Source organism: Herpailurus yagouaroundi, unplaced genomic scaffold, assembly GCF_014898765.1.
Source record: "Herpailurus yagouaroundi ecotype Mexico unplaced genomic scaffold, PumYag 162, whole genome shotgun sequence".
In the NCBI taxonomy this organism is placed as follows: domain Eukaryota; kingdom Metazoa; phylum Chordata; class Mammalia; order Carnivora; family Felidae; genus Herpailurus; species Herpailurus yagouaroundi.
The window spans coordinates 12859619-12879285 of record NW_024412403.1 but is presented as its reverse complement, the minus strand read 5'-3'; the positions used below and the strand labels follow the sequence as shown (position 1 = coordinate 12879285).

The window sequence follows — 19667 nt, the reverse complement described above, 5'->3', positions numbered from 1 at the left end:
AGTAATAGAGGCCCATTTTACAGATTCTAAAACTGAGCAGATTCTGACATCTCAGCAGGAATTAGGAAGGAAGCCAGAAACACAGGGCTTCTGGCACTGGCACCGGTGCACCAAAAATGCCTTCGTCATGCTAAAGACCACACGGCATGTGTACTAACAGGCTCCTTCACACTGGAAATAGGTGCTTACGCGTTCCAAAAACTGAATCACGGTTTCTCTCTTCTCTTCCACGGTGTCATGTAAGTGCTCCAGCCACAGCTCCAGCTCCTTCCAGGTGTGCTCAAACACCCCCGTGTCCCGAAGAATCTGTCGGGAAGCAGACCCGGGGCAGGGCATCAGGACGGAGCCAGCGCCCCGTGGAGACAAAGCAGCACAGCACAGAGGGGGTCAAAGTCTCATCTGCGGTTTTACTCCGAAAGCCACTCTTTCACAACAGTGCTCCCAGACTTGAGGGAAACAAGGAAAAGAGACCATTCTGAGCTCTATTAAAGACCACGTGATCCTTGGTCTTGCTGCTTACTCCTTTCCTTCAACTCCTAAACAATAAAAAGATTAAAAAAAAAAAACAAAACCCAGCTGCTGCTTCAGAGGCTGACTTTTATAGCTGGATTTTCACAACCAGGTAAACGAGCACGACTCGGCCCCTCACAGCCCCCAACCGTCAGCTTGCGTGACGTTCTCCAAGGTAACAAACCAGTCACGTCACGTCACCTCAGTGCGGCCCCCCGGAGCCTCAGACCCGGGACAAGAAGCAGCGGTGTTTCTAAGAGAGTGGAACGTGTTAAGAGGCAGGACCTTGAGCCAACACCATTAAATGATGTCCCCAAATGGCCTGGTGGCACAGACTCCCACGGCACGAGCCCCAACAGCGCACCGAAGAGTGACCCGACTGTGCCAAGCCCGCCTACGTGCACTAAGCGAACACGAAATCAGGCCTGGGTCAAGTGCACGCCTACAGGGAAACGGCAGCTTGTAAAGGTCAAGGCTGAGATGTTCATGCTATTCAAGCAGCTCAGGTGAGGAGGTTATATCAACGCTGCAAAGATAAAATCTCTGCACCCCCCCCCCCACCAAACAATGAACGTGCAGTCTGTTGCATCTGTAGCACCCAAGACACTTGCTGGGTGGCGGAAACGAGATTTCCTACGGTGACGTCCAGACCGGGGGGCAGTAGCCCTTTAGAGTGAGGATCGCGTGTGACAAAGAGAAGCTAACAGCCCAACTCCCCGTTCCCTTCCAGCGACTGTGAGGATACCTGTGCTGCGGGTGACGAAGGAGGTCAGAAAGGCTGAGCCCCTGGAGAAGGCGGAGTCTGGACAGGTGCGGAAAGGCACCGCCCATTCAACAGTTCCCCGGAGGACCGGAAACCGGACACGTTACTGAGCCTACCATGTGCCGGGCCTGATCTACTGCTTGATCTCCCGTGCGCCCTCCTTTGCAACCCTACCGTTTCATCCTTCCCGTTCACCTGGGAAAACAACGTTCAGAGAGGCTGGGTCATCTGCCTAATGCCATCCAGGAAGAAGTAGGACCGGGACTCAAACCCAGGAACAAGACGTCAGAGCCCATGTTCTCCACTTCACCGTGCTGCCTCGGGAACGTAGCTAAGTTTAGACATGATAAATTAAAACTGCCTTAAAACCTCCGCGCTTTAAATTTACAGAAGCCCTGACGCTTCCTGAATTCGACAGCTGTTTACTAAGCACCTTCTGTAATGAAGACTGTGAAAACGCTTCCCAGAACTAAGAATGGGTAGGGAACGTTCACCTTTGTGATCAGAAGTTTGGTGGATGACTTGAGCTGTAGATGGCTACTGGTCACGAACATTTTCATCAGCAAGTAAAACACAGATCGTTCTCCTCCAATAATTTCTGCTTCTGGGCCTTCCTGGAGTTTGAACAGTAACAGATGATAAACATTACACAGGTCACGGATATACACGGAGCCCAGTATGGCTCCAGGCCTCTTATCTCGTTTTAACTACAACTCGGCAACACGGCTGGAATTTTACACGAGGAGGCTCAGAGGCCAGGTGCTCAACCAAAGCCTCAGCAGCAGCTGGGTAATTGTATTTGCTGCATTTCAGCAAGATGCAGGTGCCGACAGAGTCGATCCCTTATAGGTAATTTAGCTTCTCACAAAGGCTTGTGAGCTTTGAACATACGTCTCAGAGTTCATGGAGCTCCAGATCCCCCGCCCAAATGCCACTGAGGCTGTGTTTGGCTGGCGTCCCTGCAGCCCCTGGCAATGAGGGTGACCCTGAACATGGGAAGTGCTGGTGTTCATAAAGCCCAGCAGACTTCATCTTATAAGCAGAAGGTGGGGCACAGAATATAAATTAATATTTTTTATACCAGTTCTTTCAAAGTTCAGAGGCCTCCCTCTGTTCACTTCCCAAATGAATCACCAGGATCCCACTGCCCCTGTTCAGCTGCGGTAAAAAACTCAATGGCTCCCTGGGCTGGTCATCTCTCTGGGGTCTGTGGCAATGGCCTCATGGTGGGTGCAGGGGTTGAGAGCAGGGCCGTGGGCAACACTGCCCACAGCCAACCCTGGATCCTCCAGTTATGGCCAGCACACTGCAAGGGTGTCCGTACTACTCTGTGCCCCGGCTGCTTCTTTAAGTGGTGGTAAAGGCATGGATGCACAGGGCACACGTGTCAACCCTCAACTACGATACAGGTGAACCTCAGGAGAGGACCTGGGGGAACATGCACAGATGCCAGTGCTCCCACATTCTCACGCTTTTCTGGAAATGTGCCATGTAAAAATACCTACATACGTTTCCATGCTACTGGTTCTATAAAATTAAAAAAAAACTTTAAAAAAAAATTTTTTTTAACGTTTATTTATTTTTGAGACAGAGAGAGATAGAGCATGAATAGGGGAGGGGCAGAGAGAGAGGGAGACACAGAATCCAAAACAGGCTCCAGGCTCTGAGCTGTCAGCACAGAGCCCGACGCGGGGCTCGAACTCACGGACCATGAGATCATGACCTGAGCCGAAGTCGGACGCTCAACCGACCAAGCCACCCAGGCGCCCCCCAAAAAACTTTTTTTTAATTTAGTTTTCAGAGAGAGAGAGAGAGAGAGAGAGAGAGAGAGAGAGAGAGAGTGGGGGAGGGGCAGAGACAGAGAGGGAGACACAAAATCAGGCGCGCTCCAGGCTCTGAGCTGTCAGCACAGAGTCCCGTGTGGGGTTTAAACCCACAAACCGTGAGATCATAACCTGAGCCAAAGTCAGACACTTAACCGACTGAGCCACCCAGGCACTGTGGTTCCATAAAATTTTAAATAAGACCTAAATCGCTGAAAAAAAATTACCATCAGAGCTACTAAGAAACACACTTAGAAAATGCTTAATTTTGCCTGGTTATTTTTCCTCCTTGGATAGAAATGATAGAGCGTCCTGTGCCTAAACACACAGGTAAGTGTCTGCTGCAGCCTGAGTTGCCTTTATGAGTCAGCATTATATTCTCCAGAAGGTCCTAGAAGACATTGTGACAGGCAGAAAAAAATTCCAGCAATCTTTACTGGTTTTTGCACCAGCCTCGGTCCTCTCCTGGCTTGGTATCTATTTCCATCTCTGTCTTAAGTTCTTCCAGGATGAGGACAAAGGAAGAGGAGTTATTTTGTATTTCAAAACGTATCTATTTCCGAAAAGGTTTTAAAATGACAAACAAAATATAAAGTCATCAAGGTAAAACAAACAAAACAAAACAAAACCCCTCCCAATACCCACCATCAATATTGTTTCAGTAAGGACACACTCAACATCCTATTTTGCAAAAGCAAACAGACTCACAGGCCTCCTGGTTCATGAATCGGAACCTGGCCTCTGCTCTAGATGCATCTAAGAGGGGAACCGTGCATGTCTTCTGGATAACCAACTGTCGGGTTCTGATCCAGTTAGAGACTTCCAGGCCAAAACATGCCCGGGAGTTAGTTAACAGACGCAGAAGCTGTCCGCTTCCCACCTGTGCCTTTAACCACAAGAACTTGCTGGCGGGCAGCTCCAGAGCCACCTTCAGGATGTGCTGCTGCAGAATGGGAGGCACCTCCTCTCGAAGGCCCTGCTCGGAGATGACTCCTATGGCAGAAAGAGGGAAACAGACCAGAAGTCACGCGCAGGGGGGCGCCCAGCAAGGCCGCCCCTGGCCACGGGGGCCAGATAAGGAGCTCCAGCTGTAGAAATAAGAAGGGGGCTTGGGGGCTCTCTCCTCTCCTCTGCCCAGACGCGCCCCACCTGGCACAACCTCCCCTCCTGTGGTCTATCCAAATCTTCAGCAATAAGCCCTAACTCCACTTGCCCAGAACAGCCCCTCGGCCTGAAGTGACCTCTCCCTACAGCGTGAGGCCCACACCTCTCGCTGCCTCCCGGGTGCGGTCTCTCATTAACGTTGTCTCGGGCGAGAGGCGCCGCCTTGCTCCCCAGACCGCAGACGTTTTGTGAACAGACTGTGGCCACGCGAGCCCAAGACCGCGTCCTCATCCGCTGGCCTGATTTCTGGATTTCCCTTTGCTTGGGAATGACACAGTGCTAGTAAATTTCGTATTCTCACAGCAAAAAGAACCTTTCGCCTTCCAACAATTAAGAAGTTAATTACAGCTTTTCAGTGGAACCATCCCAATAGCTTATATAAACCCCAGGAATGACGCTTCTGCAAGTTTTCCTCCGTGGGCCCAATTATGAAGTTATTAGACACACTTTTCCATCAAGGAAACGTGACCAGACAAGCGTAACGTTACTTTTACAAGATGTGGTTTGAACCTGACTCACTGGGTAAACCATGAGTAACTACGTCCAAAGTGCCTCTGCGGGAACGGAACATCCCTTCTAAGGAGCTCTCATTTCTGCACCCCTGCTCCTTTGAAGAGGGGCTTTAGCATTAATGCACACAATCTGATTTGTCACTTATCTAAGGCAGAAACCTCTGGCAGCCTGGCTTCTCCCTGCTGTGCCCACTGCTGCTAAATGTTCATCCGATATTTACTTAAGGACAACTGGCGATTTAAAAAACATTAGTACAAATAAAAATAACCAGTCAGGTGGATCGTGTGCACCAGCCAAACTGCCCACCGGCCTCCCCGGGCCTCAGCTCCGGTTCACGAGCGTTTCCTTCATCCCCGCTGGCAGAAGAGCAGAGGGGCCCCCGCCGTCTCCTGAGACGCACCTTTCAGGAGCTTGCTGAAGTCGAAGTTGTACTGCAGGACCACGTGTGGGACCACCTTCTGGTACAGGCATATGACCTGGAGCAGAACAGCCTTCAGAAGAATGGTTTCCGCATCATCTGAACCAAGATAAAACACCTTAAATTAGGAAACACAGTTCGTCTCTGTCCTTAGTCAGCAGGTGGTATGCGGTCAACAGCCACAGGCAGAGGCTGCAGACAGATCCCTACAGAGTCTACGTGGGAAGAGTCAAGACTGTTCAAACAGACTGGGTGTAAGTCCTCATTTTCGGGCCGTAACCTAGGACAGGTTAAAGCGACTGTCTCTCTGTGTGTCAGCGCCTTCGTGTGAACAACGGGGACTAAACAGGATATAGACAGAAGATACAAAGCCCACTGCCCGGCAGGCCAACAGCAAGGTCTGAGTCAATGTGTCTCATTACTGGGGGGGGGGGAGGAGGACCATGAAGCCCACCTCTGCCTGCACAGCCAAAGAGAGGCCCTCATGGAAAGGCCAGAGCACATGGTGCCCATCGCTCAAATCTTTAGAGAGTCAAGGTGCTTGTGTAAAGCCTGGGCACATTTGCAACAGATGCCTCCAAAGCCCCTGTAGGCTGGAGGGGTCCCTGGCTGCCTGTGTCACCTCTGTCTGCAAAGAGCAGGGCCCCACGCAGCCCTCACCGCACTGGGGAGCCACGCAGGCAGCAGGAGTCTGGATGCCCCTTTTCTTTCCTTTCTCATCATCCTGTTTTGTCTCCTGCTTTCGAAGTGACTGCCAGACCCACACGATGGTGTTCAGGTCTGGTAAGACCTGAAAGGGAAAAGACAGTCACGTTAAACAAGAGAGAGTCGCGGATGAAACGAGTCCACTAAGGAGAAGCTAAACACAAAGGGAGGACACGAGCACACGTGGTGTGAGTGTGTACGAGACGGGACGTGGGGGGAGAACGGGACGGCGCCCTCTGTGAGCTCTGCTTCGCGTTGTAATGCCCACGACTGTGTACATCAAGGACGTGGCTGAAAACACAAGCGCTGATAATTTTAACAAAGCTCCGAGGCCTCCTTCACCTGAGCCAAACACTAGAAATGAAGACACATGTCCGACGACCAGCCGGGGGCCGCGTCCATCATGACCTCGGGCTCCTTTGGGGCAGGTACCCCGTCTGCAGATGACTGCCCTTCCTTACTCACCAGAACAGGCCTCCCAAGCCACCCCCTCGCCGTGGCCCTGGCCCTCGTGCGTGCGGCAGTGGGAGAGCACGTCAGCTTCTGGCGAGGAGCACCCCGACCCCTACACTACGTTTCGTTTCACACCTGCCCTCTGTGCTCCCGGAGCTGCCTCTTCCACCTGGTGTGCTTACCTGTGACAGCTGTGAGGAAAGCCCCGGAAACTTCCCCGGAAAGGCCAAACCCACCTCCCGCGCCTACCTTGCTCAGGGCTTCTCTGAAGAGGCGCACAAACTCTTCTATCGCCGCGGCCGTGTACACGCCTGATTCCTGCCACGTCTCTTTCTTCAGGCAGTGCTCGATCGTTTTTAATGCTCTTTTCAAAATGACGGAAACAAGGGACAAGGCTGTGTGCTTCACTGATATGCTGTCCAACTGGGAAGAAAAAGAGCTAAATCCACACGTCTGTAGGCTGCACTGTGGACACAGACCTCCCAAGCCCCGGGTGTGGCTGGCTCTGGCCTCTCCGGGGGTCACTCCCAGGGAAGGCTGCATGAGTTGGGACGCCGTGAGAAGAGGTGGCCTGGGGACCCTGCCCCCTTGACCTGCCACACATCTGACCTCAGCACCTGCTGAAGAGGTGGCTATTAGAGTCTGAGAGTTATTCTCAATTTTGTTTCACTGTGTTTGGTAAGTCTTTTCCGACAGCCACTCATGTGGATTATCCACATCAAGAACGGCCACGATCTCACCAGCACCCACCCAGCCCCAACTAGCACTCGCTGTCAGGCGCACAGGTGACAAGGAAAGGCACCACACACTTAGTAGGAAAAACCACCTCCAGGCTTGGGAAGCGTGCAGCCCCCAAACATGGGCTCAGGGACCTTCGTAAGGACAGCCAGGAGACTTCGAATCCTCCCTCGCTGCAGAGGTTGAACAGAATTCAAGAACCGGAGCGATCACCAGAACGAGGGTACCCCCGGGAGATGCCGTCTCAGGCCCGGCCCCGACCACCTCAGGCCCAGGGGCACCCCAGGGGCAGGGCGGGCTGGGGCGAGCCAGCTGGGCCACAGCAGAGTGAGGGGCAGGGAGACACAAAACGGCCACCCGATGGGCTTTCAGTTTAACAACCACAACGCCCCATTCCCTCGGCGTTCCAGCGAGCTGGGGGTTCATTTTGTACGTGTGCGGTATGCTAAAGTGGCACTGCATTAGACACATGCCTTTCAGCTGTTTCCCTGAAAGCCCCTTGAGATAAAACACTTTGTCTCCCCCACCAGGCAGATGGGCAAGCGAGCAGGGTCCCAATTTTGACTGTTATGATTTGGCAACCAGAACAAAAGGCCTTTCGTTCTGGCCTCCCTGCTCCTCGCCCACAGCCAGCACAAACCCTGGACAGGCATTGAAAATGCTGAGCCCCAGGGCACCTGGGTAGCTCAGCCGGTTAAGCATCTGACTTCTGATTTCAGCTCAGGTCCCGACCTCACGGTCATGGGATCAAGCCCCACAATGGGCTTCATGCTGAGTGTGGAACCTGCTTGGGACTCTCTCTCCCTCTCTCTCTGCCCTCCCCTGCTCACATGCTCTCCCTCTCTGTCTCAAAATAAACATTTTTAAAAACAATGCTGAGCTCGGCTGCATATCCTAGGGGGTCCTCACCACTCTGTGCTGACCGTCCCCTCGCTGCCGGGGCCACCTCCTGCCTGTGCGGCCCACCCTGGCTGACCCTGGTCCCGCTGTGTCCACACAACAACCCAGCCTGCTAGTAGCGTGGGGACACCCGGCCTTCCCAGCTGAGTGTTGAGGAAGCTGGGTTTAGGAGGGGCTGGCAGGGCACGGGACCCACGTGTGCCGACAGCTCACAGCCGTTCGCTTGAGGCCACGGTGCTGTGATGGGAGACACACGAGTCCCTGAGAAGGTGGCTTCTGGAGGGACTCAGGGACCGCCATCACGAATAATGATACGGAATTTCACTTCTCCGTGCACGTCCTGTCAAAATGCCCGACACAGCTCATCCTCAAAGTAAATGTTCCCCAGAAATCTCATTCACTTAAACCACAAGAGACAGGATTTGCCAGGCAAATTTCAGTCCTACCCCTTCCACAAACCCTGAGCTAACACTTTCATACGTGACGCTGCGCTGTAGCCGAACACACTTCCCTTCCTATGAGTCTAACAGGCTCTCACCCTCAGGCGAGCGCAGAGCCATGCAGGGGTCCATGGTCCTGGCTGTGCTGGAGCAGGAAGATCCCCTGGCCGGAACGTGCCTTGGGCTCCAGGGGCCCTTGTCCAGGTGAGTGGAAACATGGAAAGCCTGAGGCTCGCTGACAAAATACCAGCCGCTGAATCCAGGCAGGTGTTCTCAGAACAATCCCCAGCATGGCCAATGCAGTGAACAGAAAGTTCTAGAAGAAAGGTGACCACTTACGTTTAATGCCTGGGTGAACATCGTCTTATTGCACACCAGGGGCACGGTGGTCACCATCACCATTGCCAGGAGCCGAGGCAAGGGGACGAACTCTCTGGTCTGAAAGGCCCGGGAAACGTCTGGCTGGGCTTCATAGATCTACGACAAAGAGACGAGAGCATGAGCTGCTACAGGTTCCGTTGCAAATCAGGCCAACTGTAGGCACCCCACGGCGAAGCCAGTCCAATGCAGCAGTCCTAGTGACGGACGTCCGGGGACTTCCAAGGAACAGGCTCCGGACGGTCAACCCCCAACTCTACTAGTCAGAGAAAAGTCAGCTCACGAGCCTGCATGCTAGCAGGGCCGTGACCTTCAAAGCAGAGCTCTGCCTGTGGCCTGGGAGCCTCTTAAAACCTCTGATGGTGACAAAGTCACCGCTGGAAGTAACAATCGCGCTACTCACCGGCTGTGGCACCTGACACACTGTGTTATCTTTTTAACACTTCATGACCACCCTTTAGGGTAGAGACCTTAGACACTAACAGTAAAAAGCGTTCGTGGATGACAAAGCTGGATCCCGGTAAGATCCCGTAACTTCACCCGGGGGCACCCGGCTAGGAAGCAGTGACACGAGGGCTCGCACCCAGGCCGGCAAAGGCTGCACACCTGCCCCCCCCACCCCTCCCCGGGGCGGGCGGAACCAGAGCAGCCCCCAGCGGGGGTGGGGGTGGCCACGGGCCGCCCCCCCCAGCCAACGTAAGGGGCAAACGGCCTCCTTCTCGCCCTAAGATCCACGTGGGGACCACACGCGTTCAAGGAGAACGAAGCCAGCGTGGGTGAGAGCTTGTCTGGCAGATAACCCGCGCCTGCCTAGCGGAGGCACGACACCACAACCCTCGCTATTTCACCACCAGACTGCGAGTCGGACAGCGCGCCCCGAGCCAGGCAGCGCTGCGAAAGAACGTGCAGCAGGCACGTCCGCGGCGGCGGGTGAAGGAGGGCGGACTCTGATCAGGAGGACGGACTCTGATCAGGAGGACATTCGCACGCCGGCACCCAGACAGACACAGCATCGTTTCACAGCGTGTCCTACGTCGTTCTAAGTACTTAAGACGGCGGTCTTTAAACATGGTTCTCCATTTCACGCCTTTCGCTCACGTCAGCCTCAATGTGCCAAAATTCACCGAGATCTCCCTCTAAGCAAAATCTGGACGAAGGAGACGCATTTGTCTTAACAGAAGCAAAAGGCGTCCACCTTGAAGTTCTGCTCAGCGAAGAGCAGGATGTCCTCAGAGGACCGGGACGCCAGCCCGACGTGAGCTGACGTCGCCCCTGCAGAATGGCTGGATGAGTTCTCCATCCTTCCCAGTCCGTCAGCTCGTCACTCCCCCTCTCCCGGCCCCTGACACAGGCCAGAGCCCCGGGGGTTTCACCTTGTTCAGTAGTTTGATGTTATTTGACCAAGTGGACTTCGCTCTGGGCAGAAAGGAAAATGTTACTTCCTTGAAGTACTTGTTCAGCAAGTCCGGGCACACTTTGAGGATGTTCACCACCAGCTCGGCCACCAGCTCGTCATCTGCTGCAGTTTTCAAACCCAACAGGAAGTGCAGGAGGGTCAGGTTCCCGCCTCTGCCATTGAGAGAGAGACAAGGGTCGGCAAGGAATTTCCACAGCACACTGAGATAATTCGTAATTCATGATTCATTCATAATAATCTCAGAATAAAAACAAGCCTCTATTCAAAATAAATAAACTTAAACTGAGAGCTCAGGGTCAGAACAGCAGCTCCTCGAAATCGCCCTCAGGAAACACAGTTGAAACACGGCGACCAGCAAATTTCACCTTTGAATTTCCCTCGTGACACTAAGTGGGGTGTTTTCATGGCCTGCGGGGTTCCAGCTCCCCAAGAAAGGGCTTGAATCTCTCTCCTCTATTTCTGAGTACCTGAAAAAGTCTCTCCTTTCCTGTCTCCAACCTCTCCTTCCCTCCCTTGAGTTCCATCTGACTTTTATTTTATTTATTTGGGGTGCGGGGGGTAGGGGCAGAAGGGAGAGACAGTCCCAAGCAGGCTCTATGCTGAGCACGGGGCTAACACGGGGCTTGATCCCACGACCCTGAGATCATGACCTGAGCTGAAATCAAGGGTCTGACACTCAACAGACTGAGCCACCCAGGCACTCCTCCGTTTGACTTTTAAAGAGAAGGAAGAAACCCACTCTCTGTCTCCACCCTGGCCACCTACCAGTCTACCCAGAAGTCAAGGCTAACGTAAAGAAAGGGCCAAACCCGCAGGGAGGAATCCACTCCCCTAATTTCCCCGTGGGATTTTCCTGACCTCTTTCCTCCAACCGCACACGAAAAGGCATGTATGTAAATAAACATACGTGTAAGCATTAGGTATAAAAAAACAGAGAATGCATTTAACTTTTGAAAAGACTTTTACGTGAAGGGCGAATGAACTGCCCCACAGTCCACAGTGCCATAAATTATTTCTAAAACTCGACAAAATGGCTCCAAGTCTTTCCACAGGTTTTCTGCCTCCTCCGTTTCTAACATATTTCAAATTCCTATGCCTTCACTGAGCTGCTGCAAGAAGCTAACGTAGAAAAAAAAAAATCTACTGTATGAAAATACTCAAAACTTGTCCCTAAGTGAGCAGTTTTCAAAAGATCATAAAAATAAGAATCAGGAAAACCTGTAGACATTAAACCTTGCGTAAAGGAAGGAGCTAGCCCAGGATCTAGACAGCCAAGCCCACGGTACTCTAGGGTTACCCCCAGATCCTTCTAAGGGAGGATGACTTTTCAGAGCTGCCTGTTCCTGGGAAGTCACCAAATCCAAAACATCTCAGAATGTATCACTAGCATGCCACATTGACGGCTTCCAGAATTCTCACTGTTCTGTGTCCCCTTGTGAATTGACTAAAATTAAGATGCATTATGACAGCTTCACCTATAATAAAACATTTTTCAAAAACTGAATTAGAGTGGAATTTTGATCAGAAAGCTATCTTTTCAAAAACTTAAAATTCTTGGGGCGCCTGGGGTGACTCAGTCGGTTGAGCAATCAACTCTTGGTTTCAGCTCAGGTCATGATCTCCTGGTCTCGCGGGTTTGAGGCCCGACTGGGCTCTATACTGACGGTGTGGAGCCTGCTTAGGAGTCTGTCTGTCTGTCTGTCTGTCTCTCTCTCTCTGCCCCTCCTCTGCTCGTGCTCTGTCCCTATTCAAAATAAATAAACTTAAAAAAAAAAAGTTTAAAATTCCTAATATGAAAATTTCACGAACAAAACAGTTTTTGCTGTCAAACAAACACGTTGAATACTACAAAGTGCACTAAAAATACTATAAACATCCACGTTATTTTAACGGACAATGCAATAAAGTAACATATTTCCACAGCGTACAACGTGGGCCGGGCACTGCTCTAGGCAGTTCCCACGCTCTACTTCCCCCTGAAGTGGATGCCAACTTTATTTCCATTTTACAGATGAGGCAACAGAGGCAGAGAGTAGTAGGACTTGTCAAGGTCTCAGAGCTGACCCCAGAATTTGTTCTCTCAACCTCCACACCAGGGGTTGGCAAACTGTGGCCCACTATCTATCTTTGTCAATAAAGCTTTATCGGAACACAGTTACACCCATTTGTTTATGTCCATGTCTGCTCCGGCACTACAATGTCACAGCTGAGAGGTCACAATACAGACCGCACACCACACCTCCAATACTTACTTCTTCCCTTAGAGAAGAAGTTTACCAACTGTAATGCCTGGCTTTCACACACCCACTGGGTGCCCGGCACTGTCCTAGACACTGGGGATCCCAAACAGACCAGCCTCTGTTCACATTGGTTCTCATCTATCACATAATGACCAAACAAATAAATAAATGTGCAAGGTGGTGGTAAGTCATAGTCAAGAGCAAGGCAAAAGGACAGGGACAGTGGAAGGGCTATTTCAGAAAAGGGCTGCTGGGGAAGGCCTCCTGGATATGGTGACATGTGCACAGACACCTGAATGGAGGGAAGGAGGGAGCAAGCTTCACCTCCGCTGGGGAACCGCACATGTCAATTTTCTCAAAACTTTCCATTAACGCCCCACAAACAAAATTCCCTTCCTCTCCCCTAAGCGCAAACATTTGTCTTTTGTCCCTGGCTTCAAAAACTGACATAAACCACAGCTTATTCGAACAGACCCACACCCACAAGCTGATTCAAATACACTCATCAAATGACCTATTTTATGGGTCTTACTTACTTAGGGGGAAAAAAATGTGTTTTAAGCATGGTGTTACATCATATTAGATGATAAAAGTCTGCTGTTAACATGTTACCAGGAAGGTGAGCTTGTTTTCCCTGATGAGAGCAAAGTTATACTATCGCTGAAACAAAGTTGAAAGAAAAAGAAATAACGTGGCAAATTAAGTCATAATAATCTCAGAATCAAAGCAAGTCACAAGCAGGGAGAAAAATTTCCACGGTGTTCTCCCATTCTGAAGGAATCAGTCATTTCCTAACTGGTAGAAACTAAACCAAACCATCCAGATCCTTATGATAAAAGCGCCACAGAAGTAAAATAAAAAAATTTTTAAAAATGAGGGTATTCACAATGAACAGAAAATATACCTAATATTTTTGCCGTCAGGGGGGGAGAAAAGCAGGTTGATAAATCTAACATTATAGTATTTTGGTTATTAAAAATAGTAACATGGATATGTGTTTACCATTAGACTAAAAGAAAATCTAAAAGAATATCATCTAAACCATCAGGTAGGGACTTTATGTTTCCTTACTGATGAAACATTGCCATAAGTGTGCAACATGAAACAAATTTTGAAAACCTAGCACATCAACAGCTTTGAGGAGAAGAAGAACTATTTAGCTGTTATGAGGACAGACTTGGAACCAAATTCCCTGGGTCTAAAGTTTATTTTGGGAGAGAAAGAAAGAGAGAGAGAGAGAAGAAGGTGGTGGTAATGGTGGTGGTGGTGGAGGAGGAGGAGGGGGAGGAAGGCAGAGAGAGAGAGAGAGGGAGGGAGGGAGGGAGAGAACCCCAAGCAGGCTCAGCACTGTTAGCTCAGTGCACAACATGGGGCTCGGTCCCCTGTGAGATCATGACTGAGCTGAAATCAAGTGTCAGTCAGCCAGGGGCCCCCAGATTCCCTGGGTGTAAACCCTAACTCTGACACACGCTGAGGGACCCAACTTCTCTGTGCCCATTTTCCTCACCTGCAAAACTGGGAGAGCGGTGGCTCCCGCCTCCGGCCTGTGTGGAGGCCTGCGAAGGGGCCTACCCTCTCTGGCAAGGTGGCCGTAAGACTATCCTCGGACCCAGCCGACGCCACAGTCTCGAGTGAAACCCGCAGCACCCCCCTGGGTGAGACACCTCCTACTGGGGGCCTAAGTCAGCGGCTACCCTGAGCCCTGTGCCCTAAGGGCACGTGATGAGCAGGGAGTCTCTGGGCTTCCAAATGTTCGTCCCTGTGACGAGTGAGGTCATGTCTAAAATTCTAGTTGTAAACCACCACAATTCCGTTGTTCTACAGACTTCCGCTGGAAGTCATGTACGTGACGGAACACAGGCCCGCGCTTCTCAAATGTGCCACTTTACCTGCCGATGGTACCGAAAGATGCGTCGTAAAAATTAATCCCATGCTTGAGCGAACAGCAAAGATCCATCAGGAAGGTGTGAACAAGCTCCCTCACCAGGATCTTCCCTGCGTCCTCAGAAGAAGTCTACAAGAGTTTTTTAAAATTCAATGAAAATCTCAAGTTCATGAGCCTCGGTAACATCTACAGAGTAAAAACTGGGCGATACCACGTGCCTGATGATGACTTAGAAAACATCTTACATGCTTGGTATCATTCAAAAAAAACCCCAAAGAACAGAAACACCAATCAAGACAAGACAAAAATACTCTCATATGTGGAATATAAAAAGAATAAACGGAGTATTAAAAAAAAAAAAAAAAAGCTCATAGATACAGAGAAGAGACTGGTGGTTGCCAGAGGTAGAGGTTGGGGGGAGTGGAAAAAAATGGGTGAACTGTTTTTGTTTTAGTTTAAATAAGCTGAATTTAAAAAGAAAATATTGGGGCGCCTGGGTGGCGCAGTCGGTTAAGCGTCCGACTTCGGCCAGGTCACGATCTCGCGGTCCATGAGTTCGAGCCCCGCGTCGGGCTCTGGGCTGATGGCTCAGAGCCTGGAGCCTGTTTCCGATTCTGTGTCTCCCTCTCTCTCTGCCCCTCCCCCGTTCATGCTCTGTCTCTCTCTGTCCCAAAAATAAATAAACGTTGAAAAAAAAAAATTTTTTTTTAAATAAATAAATAAATAAATAAAAAGAAAATATTTATTTTTAACATTGAACAAACGGAGTTGCTGGAACAAGAAACAACAGATAAGGGGACACTTTAAATCATGTCTCATTGTTTCCAAGCACTCCACAGTAAGGGTTCTCATTTAATTTTTACGGCTATGAGTCTGGCAGGGTAGAGATGATTACACCATTTTATGTAAGGGCAAACCATGGATCACATAGTGGAACTCCCCACTGCGTTAGCAAATACGGAGCAGATCAGTATCCGTACCCCCATCATTAAAGAATCTCTCTTGGGGCACCTGGGTGGTTCAGTCAGGTAAGCATCTGACTTCGGCTCAGGTCAAGATCTCACGGTTTGTGGGTGTGAGCCCCACATCGGGCTCTGTGCTGACAGCTCAGAGCCTGGAGCCTGCTTTGGATTCTGTGTCTCCCTCTCTCTCTGACCCTTCCTCCACTTATACAAGCAAGTGCACGTGCTCTCTGTCTCTCAGAAATAAGTTAAAAAAAAAAGAGTCTCTCTTTACAGCATACACTTCAATTAGAAAATCATTTTCCTAAGCTTCTTTCTATTTGCTTTTGCGTTGTGATTGATATTGTGATATAAGAAATAAATACATGGCACAAAAACAGACACACAGACCAATGGAATAGAATAGAAACCCCAGAACTAGACCCACAAAAGTATGGCCAACTCATCTCTGACAAAGCAGGAAAGAATATCCAACGGAAAAAAGTCTCTTTAACAAATGGTGCTGGGAGAACTGGACAGCAACATGCAGAAGAATGAAACTAGACCACTTTCTTACACCATTCACAAAAATAAACTCAAAATGGATAAAGGACCTGAATGTGAGACAGGAAACCATCAAAACCCTAGAGGAGAAAGCAGGAAAAGACCTCTCTGACCTCAGCCGCAGCAATTTCTTACTTGACACATCTCCAAAGGCAAGGGAATTAAAAGCAAAAATGAACTATTGGAATCTCGTGAAGATAAAAAGCTTCTGCACAACAAAGGAAACACTCAACAAAACTAAAAGGCAACCGAAGGAATGGGAAAAGGTATTTGCAAATGACATATCAGACAAAGGGCTAGTATCCAAAATCTATAAAGAGCTCACCAAACTCCACACCCAAAAAACAAATAATCCAGTGAAGAAATGGGCAGAAAACACGAATAGACACTTCTCTAAAGAAGACATCCAGATGGCCAACAGGCACATGAAAAGATGCTCAACATCGCTCCTCATCAGGGAAATACAAATCAAAGCCACACTGAGATACCACCTCATGCCAGTCAGAGTGGCTAAAATGAACAAATCAGGAGACTATAGATGCTGGAGAGGATGTGGAGAAACGGGAACCCTCTTGCACTGTTGGTGGGAATGCAAACTGGTGCAGCCACTCTGGAGAACAGTGTGAAGGTTCCTCAAAAAATTAAAAATAGACTTACCCTATGACCCAGCAGTAGCACTGCTAGGAATTTACCCAAGGGATACAGGAGTACTGATGCATAGGGGCACTTGTACCCCAATGGTTATAGCAGCCCTTTCAACAATAGCCAAATGATGGAAAGAGCCTAAATGTCCACCAACTGATGAATGGATAAAGAAACTGTGGTTTATATACACAATGGAGTACTATGTGGCAATGAGAAAGAACGAAATATGGCCCTTTGTAGCAACATGGATGGAACTGGAGAGTGTGATGCTAAGTGAAATAAGCCATACAGAGAAAGACAGATACCATATGTTTTCACTCTTATGTGGATCCTGAGAAACTTAACAGAAACCCATGGGGGAGGGGAAGGAAAAAAAAATAGAGGTTAGAGTGGGAGAGAGCCAAAGCATAAGAGACTCTTAAAAACCGAGAACAAACTGAGGGTTGATGGGGGGTGGGAGGGAGGGGAGGGTAGGTGATGGGCATTGAAGAGGGCATCTTTTGGGATGAGCACTGGGTGTTGTATGGAAACCAATTTGACAATAAATTTCATATATTAAAAAAAAAAAAGAAAAATACAGCTGACCTTTGAACAACACAGGTTTGAACTGCACAGATCTGCTTATGAGTACTTTTTTTCCCATGAATGCAGTACAGTACTATAAATGTATTCTCTTACGGTTTCCTTAATAACATTTACTTTTCTCCAGCTTGTGTTATTGTAAGGATACAGTTTACAATACATATGACATACAAAATATGTGTTCACTGACTGTTTTTGCTACGCGTAAGTCTTTGTCAACAGTAGGCTATTAGTAGAGTTAAAAAAATTTTTTTTTCTTAATGTTTATTTATTTTGAGAGACAGAAAGACAGCGAGCAGGGGAGTGGCAGAGAGAGAGAGAGGGAGACGCAGGCTCCAAAGTAGGCTCCAGGTTTCTGAACTATCAGCACAGAGCCCGACACCGGGCTCAAACCCACCAACTGTGAGATCATAACCTGAGCTGAAGTCGAATGCTTAACTGACTGAGTCACCCAGGCACCCCAAGTGTTTTTTTCTTTTTTAATGTTTATTTATTTATTTTTTGAGAGAGAGAGAGAGAGAGAGAGAGAGAGAGAGAGAGAGACAGAGAGAGGGGGAGACTGAATATCCCAAGCAGCCTCTGCACTATCAGCAGAGTCCGAAGCAGGGCTCGAACTCATGAACACCAGATCATAACCAAGCTGAAATCAAGAGTTGGGTGCTTAACTACTGAGCCATCCAGGTGCCCCAATAGTTAAGATTCTGGGGAGTTAAAAGTTATACACGGATTTTGACTGCATGGGGGTCGGCCCTCCCAGCCCCTGCATAGTTCAGGGGTCAACTGTATTTGGTCTTCAACCCCAGCTCCTGGCGGAGAGCCCCTAGAACCCCAGTAATTTCTTGTGTGATGGGGGTAACACCAATTCTCACACAGGGCTCCAAAATCCCCTGGAATGTTCTACGTGGTAGGAACATTTTTTATTCTAATGAGGCAACTCTTAACAGGCTCCTGGACAGCTTCTGGCTGGACACCAGAATGTAACCAGTAGTGAGAGCATTACTGACCTCCCTGAATTTGAATGTCCTCACCTATAAAGCAGACACATTAAAAAAAAAGATTAAAAAATACACTTAAGAGGGGCAAGTTTAAACCTGTAGTTTTAAACAAGCTTAAGAATGACTTAATTTCTCTTGGTCTTTTGAATAAAATTCCACATTTGGGAGTGTTTTTATTAAGCCCCCGAGGCTTCCTGATAATAGGGCATACAAAACATGTTCAAAACAAGAGGACAAAGGCCAGTCACAAAGATAAAAGGACGTAAAACACAGGGTTCTTGAGAGGTAAATTACTATAAAGTTCACAGGAAGTCTGAGCCTTCACTACTCTGGCCAAGTCCATGTTCCGAAACACCCTGAAGAAAATCAAAATGAGGATGAAAATGTACACTGGCCTTGGGTCAACTTGAAAGCAACTGTTCTAATTCAACGTTTGAGGAACTATTACAAAATAAATTACACATGTCAGTAGGTGAGGAAATTGGGGTTTTCCTAGACACTTGGAAGTAAAAGCAACGGGCCTTGAAACTCTAAGAGCTGGTATGAACAGGATGGAAAGAAGGAAAAGAAGAGGTAAATGAGAGGAGGAGAGAGCCTGGGTCGATACTATGCGTCTACTGGGCAAGCCCAGCAGGGAAAACCAGCATGTCGTTCAGCTAAAAGGAGTAACGGTTTTCCCTTCAAGGGAGAAAAAAAAGTCTAATGTCAAAATACCTCAGAGAATAGAAACAATCTTATAAAAAAAAAACAACAAAAAACCAAAACTTTAAAAAGATCATATTTCATCTAAGCGGAGAATCAACATAACCACGAGCCAAGAGATACAGATCGAATGGAGGGACTTTAGGGGGTACGTTCCCCAGTCTCCAGCTGTGAGGCTCACACACTAACAGTGAGGTCAACTCAAACCCAACAGGACTGTACCTTGCCATGTTCCAGGTTCACGTCAACAATCCCATTCCAGCTGTAGAGAGCTGCTATATGGTTCAACAACTGCCCCGTAAAGAAACGCACCTTCTGGGTTTTTGTGATATTTTTATTGTGAACTACCTGAAAACAATAAAACACATGAATTTCAAGGAGCTCGATTTTCACAACAGTGTGTATTGTTTTTCATCATTACCAAAATCCTGCAGGCCCACGGCAAAATATTTAACCAGAAAAAGGAAAAACATAAAGAGAAAAACAAAATTCATCGGTATCTGAACCGTCCTAGGATACAGTTAGCATCTGGTATACTTCCTTTCATCCCTCCACCCCGCAACACAGAAGATGTATGTGTATCACTGTTGTGTTTTGTTTTGTTTTTGTCTCTGTGAGATTATATATAGTTTCCTGCCTACTTTTAAATAGTATGAACTTTTCCCACATTATTAAAAACTCCTTTAGAACACCATTTTGGAAGGCTATCATGCTAGCGACCATAATTTATGTCACCGTTCCCCGGGGGGTGCAAAGCGAGGTTGTTTGCACTCTATCGTCTGCTTCCTTGCGCCGAGTCCTGCCTGCGTCCCTGATTATGCACTCGGAATTGTGGCACAAGGCCTCGGCTCCCCTCAAACCCACTCCTGCTGCCTCCCAGGGTGTCCTGGG

At 48.9% G+C, this 19667-nt stretch overlaps 1 protein-coding gene across 3 annotated transcripts in view; it reads right to left on the bottom strand.

Moving 5' to 3' along the window:
* The window catches only part of URB1 (URB1 ribosome biogenesis factor), an 82105-nt gene that overhangs the window by 48109 nt on the left and 14329 nt on the right, over positions 1 to 19667 (bottom strand). For all 3 annotated transcript variants that reach the window (XR_005793181.1, XM_040484048.1, XM_040484047.1), the window contains exons 7-16: positions 18999 to 19124; positions 14352 to 14476; positions 10179 to 10374; positions 8767 to 8904; positions 6599 to 6772; positions 5852 to 5981; positions 5174 to 5290; positions 3977 to 4089; positions 1768 to 1887; positions 190 to 306 (exon numbers count right to left, since the gene is read on the bottom strand). Coding sequence is in view for 2 of the 3 variants with exons in the window: in XM_040484048.1 (XP_040339982.1) it covers positions 190 to 306; positions 1768 to 1887; positions 3977 to 4089; positions 5174 to 5290; positions 5852 to 5981; positions 6599 to 6772; positions 8767 to 8904; positions 10179 to 10374; positions 14352 to 14476; positions 18999 to 19124 (1356 nt within the window). In the remaining variant the exon portion in view is untranslated. The remainder of the gene's footprint in view (positions 1 to 189; positions 307 to 1767; positions 1888 to 3976; positions 4090 to 5173; positions 5291 to 5851; positions 5982 to 6598; positions 6773 to 8766; positions 8905 to 10178; positions 10375 to 14351; positions 14477 to 18998; positions 19125 to 19667) is intronic.